General features: G+C 32.5%; 1 protein-coding gene across 1 annotated transcript in view; it reads right to left on the bottom strand.

Annotated features, from left to right (window-relative positions):
• Window positions 1-1,034: 1,034 nt before the first annotated feature.
• LOC116772972 (uncharacterized) overlaps window positions 1,035-6,000 on the bottom strand; it is a 45,089-nt gene continuing 40,123 nt past the window's right edge. The window contains exons 8-9 of the mRNA XM_032665311.2: window positions 3,747-3,926; window positions 1,035-3,673 (exon numbers count right to left, since the gene is read on the bottom strand). Coding sequence (XP_032521202.1) covers window positions 3,462-3,673; window positions 3,747-3,926 — 392 coding nt within the window. The 3' untranslated portion in view covers window positions 1,035-3,461. The remainder of the gene's footprint in view (window positions 3,674-3,746; window positions 3,927-6,000) is intronic.

The raw sequence follows: 6,000 nt of genomic DNA, 5'->3' as shown, positions 1-6,000 counted from the left end.
CTACTCTATGCCGATCTTCTGTGAGAGGGTGGTACTTCCACGGTCAAGCCAGCTCATGTTGGAGCTGTAGTTACGTGACCACAGCTAGGCTCTACCACCTACAATTCAATTTAACAGCTTTTCACTAAACACGTATGAAGGTATGTAGAATACATACATTCATTGATACTAACATTTTAAAATTTTTTGTCTGTAAATTTATTCGGGCTAACCTCTGCAACGGCTCACTCATGAGACGAAACCTAGGCTACGTTTTATCCGACTTCAAACAAGGGAAATTTCTCAATTCGACTAAGTGTTTGCAAAGCTATTAATAATTTAATTTTTTAATCGAGAAAGCATTTGTTACATCCGTGTCGTACTAATTATAATATACTATAGAATCATTTTTATGGCTGATTATAATAAATAATAAATAAATGTACCTGTGGATATTGTCGGGATAAAATTTTGAGATTGATAGTAAATTAAAGTTATAAAGTAAAAATATATATACCTATTAGTTATATTGAAATCAATGTTTGTAATTATTTATAATTAATTATAATACTAAACCTATGTTAATTTTGAGATGGCAACGTTTGGGTATCAATTTATATTTGAAAGCTAGAAACACTGGCTTCAGCCATTTTGTCGGACATTACTCGAAGTATCGCTGAATATTAAAAAACAAGCCTGAAACTGTACCCCGAACACATTGTCTTAAAGTTATTTCCATTGGCACCACGTCAGAATGAAGGTGTTTGAGAAATCTAATGAAACCCCACATTGATGATAATACCTATCTAAAAGAAGTGTGAAAGTGTGAACAAAGCCGCGTTCAATAGCTAGTTTTGAATAATAAACATATTAAAATGTATGTATTTATTATTGAATAAAGTAAAAATTACCGACCTGAAATAGATGAAATTTTGCACACAATTTTGTGAAACAGTTGGCACATAAATTGCTGTCCCCTGGGTCCTGAGGGATCGTAAAGAATGTCCTTGTGAGGAGTTATTCATGAGCTAAAGGGTTTTAACAAAAAAACGACATTACCATACAGGTTTATTATATAAAAGTTACATACAAACATCCAGAACTACTAACGAGGACTCTACGTTCCCGTTACAATGCGTTCACTGCGAATTAATACATATTTATTTAAAAAAAAAAAAAACAAACAATTACAATACAGCCAACAATATGTGAAAAAACACAAACTATCCGTTAATTCGATTTATATTGCATTAGAAATGGTATTAAATCAATAAAATAGAGGATATATAAATTTGATTTACATAAAAAACTATATTAGTAATATAATGAGATCTAAGATTTTCGCGAGTATTCATTTAAATGAAACTAGTATTATTCGGATTTACTACGCGGATTTTATTATTTAAAAACTAGTCTGCCCGTGATCACGGTTGCTGCAAAGTAACCGAAACGTCGGGATTATGTAGTTTTTAAATAATAAAATCCGCGTAGTAAATCCGAATAATACTAGTTTCATTTATATTAGTAATATCTTTTCCTGGAGTGTGTTAGAACGTAAATGTAAAAGAAAATATTGATTGGCAGCACTAGCTGTAACGAACAAATACATATTACATTCAATTAACACTTAATATTGGTCTAAATAGAAATATAAAAAAAAAAAAAAAAATCGATTCAAACGTGCGCGATACAAAAATATTTTAAGTGACGAAACCAGCGTCGACCGTTAGTGTTACTATATTACAAATATTTAGTAAAAAATTTATAAAAACTCATACAATATTTGTACACAAAGAAAACATATATCATAGACAACACATTTATGAGAAACATCGAAATAGCGTAAGATATATGTATAATATCTAATTCATATATAATTTGCTTCTACAACTACATTGCATCGCAAGATTTTAGACACCGAATTTTTATTGAACATATTTAAACTGTGATTCCGAAGGCAGTAGGAAAGTTAGTTATTTTATACGACTCCTAAGTAACTTTTGTATTTTCATAATTTACAAACGTTGCTCCTCAAACGGAGATAAATATATTAATTGAAAGAAGAATTATCGAAATCCCTTGATATTGATGCTGGTGAGATATAATTTCAGAAAGTCTGTTATCTAATACCTATGTATCTTTGGTATCCTTAGGTAACGACCTGGGAAGAATTTGGCAACGACTTCACTCTATCTGTTTTATAAGTGTTAATGCAGTTTTTACGTATTTCGGATATAAAGTCCTGCGATGCAAATTCCGCAGGGCCAGGATCACGAGGTACCACACCTAGGGTTCACACAACACAAGTATAGGTACATAACGTTAGGCAGTCTTTGGGTAGGTCGGAAGATTTCACAGCGACTAGGTATAACTATATATTCGACAATACCCCAACTAACTATTCCACTTGAGACATCCCTCACAGAAATGTCATGTCACATGTCTCATAACATTTATAACAGACAGTATAGGTTCAAGCTCATATATTAGCTTGTATCTATGTATAATGTTCAATTCAGTTTCCTTTCTGTGCATTTTTGTCTCTCATATTTTGCAATACTGTCCGTTGTAAACGCATCTTTACTTATTCCTTCAAACTTTTCGGCTGCCTCGCTGCCATTACGGGGTATTTAGAAAATAATTTTCTACCGACCACATACTACATACTAACACCGAGTTTATTAACTTACCTATCTCCCACAATACAGTGGTTCATAATAATTTCATTGTTATTGGTGTCATGGGACAAAGCGAATTTGACTTACAGCTAAAACTGAACGCAATATTTTTTTATTGATAAGAACAATTGTTTTGTGCGACGTCAGATCCACGCGTAGAATACAAACATATGCAATATTGGCATAATATTACCCTGTATTCGTACACTAAAATTATTCAAAAGTTTTAAAATTTCTTTGGAAAAATTATAGGGTTAAATTGATAAGGTTATAAAAAACCGGTAAATGCTATATGTAAAAATGAAGCAAGGACAAACTTAATTAATATAATAAATTGGGAGATTTTTCATCCGACAGTCCTACATCAGTGCTTTAAAGTCTATGTCTAAATTTATTGAACTTCGTCTACGTGTTATAGGCCGTAGATAGAATAAGAGAATCTAAACTTTATTACTACACACATCTTTCTATATGACAACCACAGTTACGTCTAAAGAACATGCAACTAGTGAAGAGTTTTAAACCCCTAGAAATGTCAATTCAAGATTCAGAACACTTCGAATTATTGTTTCATAATCATAGACACAACATTTATATAATTATTTTACTGTTGGATTTTATTTGGCACATAAATATCGTGACCAGCACAAGATCAACACCAGGCTTGAGCAATGACATCATCAAAATTAAATGTAACTAAATAACAATGTTGTTGGTAAATAATATAAATTGAATCCAAAATGCAATTTGGAACGAAATATAATTGCGTTATCGCTCGTAAAACAGGTAATATCAGTATGACAATTACATCATGAAGTCACCGCAGTCGACTCCGAAGTCCCAGTCATCGGAGGTTGTGGCAGTGTCGTCGTATTCGGCCAGGGCCTGTTCGTAGGCTGAGGCCTCATAGGCTGTGACTCCATCCAGCATGGAGCAGGCCTGTGAAACATTTGTATGATGCATGATGGGCATCGCGTGAAGGGCGAAGTCGTCACCCTCCTGAGACCATGTTAATCCTGGAAAAATATTTTTGGTTGTTATTACTTTCTAAGATTGTCCTCAAATGTTTCGGACGAGTTGAGCACTTACTGCCACTCCAAGCTCCATTCGGCAGCGTGACCCATCCCCATCCCTGTCCCCAAGCAAGCTCGTGGTCTAGCTGCCCAGCCAGGGGTACTTGTCGCTTAATGACTGCCACCAGACCGCGTCCGTCCAACGCACCTACGGCGTTGCGAGATGAACGGGAGAACATGTCCGCCGATGTTGTAGCTGGAAACATAAATGTTATAGTAGCATAAAAACAATAAAAAGTACAAATAAAGCGAAATATCTTGTTTAGCATGTACGTTTATGTTCGCTATGTTGGTCAATGAACTATGTATATTTCTGAGGTCTCAAGAATTTGCCAATAACAAATTATTGGTGCAAATATGTCTACGGTTTATTACATTCGAAGCAAGTCGAGTTATTAATTTTTTTTAAAGAAACAATTAAAGTATAATGAAGTTATTATCTTACTAAATTTAGTCGTCATATTTATTTCGTTGATAATATAAAATTTATCTACGACGTTATTGTTTTCGTTGTAAGAATAATGACATGTTTGCTGTTTTATCCGACTCATTCGGATAAAACATTTTCAATATAAAATCTCCAAAATAAATAAAACATATACTAGGTATTATCTAGGAATTAGTTTTGTGACTGAAAGGGGAAAATCCTCAGCTAGACTATGAGATAATAAATTGAGCCATCTGGTAGTTTGTTGGCTGATGTCGGCGTGTGGCGTATCAGAAGATTAAGACTTGTCAGACGAGATTTTCGTGTTTACGACTTTACTGGACCTTATTAGAAATAAATTCTAAAACAACGAATTCTTATACCTCAGTGTTATTTTATTAGTAATAGTTTCGCCAATTATAGTTTGTATTGGATTATTTAATGTTCTGTTAACTACTTCCAAGTGTGCAGTGCGTGTACTGAATACGCGTTTTGCTTAGTTAAGATATTGACATTGACATAAGTGATTGACATAAGTGTCAATGTCGAGTAAAACTTTACAGATTACACATAAAAAAATTGTGCAGAAGTCCAATCGTAGAACGATAGTATAGTCCATTAAAACCACTTTCGAAACTATTACCAGCTGACAATAATATAAAGACAATACAATGAAGCGCTGTTTTATATAGGGACGAAACAATTCAGCGGCGTTAACATTAATTACCGTGCTACTTTTAAAGTAGCGTTGTAACTAAACTGTTTTAAAATGTAATAATTCTGAATTGAAATAAGCTTTTATATAATTTTAGAATTATTTTAAATATTTATATGATATGCTCTGGTTTTTTCAACGTATTTATAGATTTCTAGGTGTTTTGAAAAGTGATCCGTAAATATATAACAATAAGTTTCGAAACTGTTTCGAAACTTCAAATAATGATTCATTTTAAATACACAAAATAAAGATACGTTCAAGTTTATACATTTTATATAGACCCATTATTTCATATTTACACAAATAGTTTAAATTTCCAAAATGGGTGACATTTTCTCAGCCACGTGTACGAGCAAATAAGATTGCTTCCTTCGCCTACTAATGTAGTGAACGCTGGTTAATGTCCAACAGATTTCACTCTCTTCAAGACGTTTGAAATCGCAGAGAAAAAAATATATAATGTAAATGTAAATAAACATCGTAATGTTACTCAATATATTTGTTCTTTGAAATATGTGAGTCTGTCATGAGGTACTTAGTTTATGAAAAAATTTTGGAAAACTTTCCCTATTACACAGACTTCAACTAAATTAAATTCCGTAACATTGTAGAAGATGTAAGAGAAACTTCCCCATTACGAGTTAGAAACTGTATTGACTAGACTTTGTTATACATCGGACACGCCACTCGTAACTCACGAGACTTAGTGGACTTTGAAAGCATGTCTACTAGCGTTGGTTACAATCATTTCATAAAATTTATCACTTTATTTGATCATTCCTAAGCATTGGTTCAGCAAATATGGCTTAAATCATTTTGAAAAAGTATGTATCAAGGTACGTAGAGGAAAATATAATTTTAATATTTCAGTTTATCAGTCTGTTTGTTTGTTCCAGTTAATCTCTAAATTACCAGATAGTTGGCTGATGTAAGATATAGAACTTTTATATTAGAAATTTTATTATTATTTTTTTGATAAAAAAGAAAATGTCCATTAAAAATTAAAATAAAATTCAAGTTATATTTATTTACAAAAAGTAATATAACCTTCAACATAACGACACTAGTGAAATGTAAGGCGAGTTCACAAATGTATGTAGGGCTTTAATTAATGTACATAACTAT

The sequence above is a fragment of the Danaus plexippus genome, assembly GCF_018135715.1.
Source record: "Danaus plexippus chromosome 18 unlocalized genomic scaffold, MEX_DaPlex mxdp_35, whole genome shotgun sequence".
NCBI classification, from domain to species: Eukaryota; Metazoa; Arthropoda; class Insecta; order Lepidoptera; family Nymphalidae; genus Danaus; species Danaus plexippus.
This window is presented reverse-complemented; position numbering and strand designations above follow the sequence as displayed.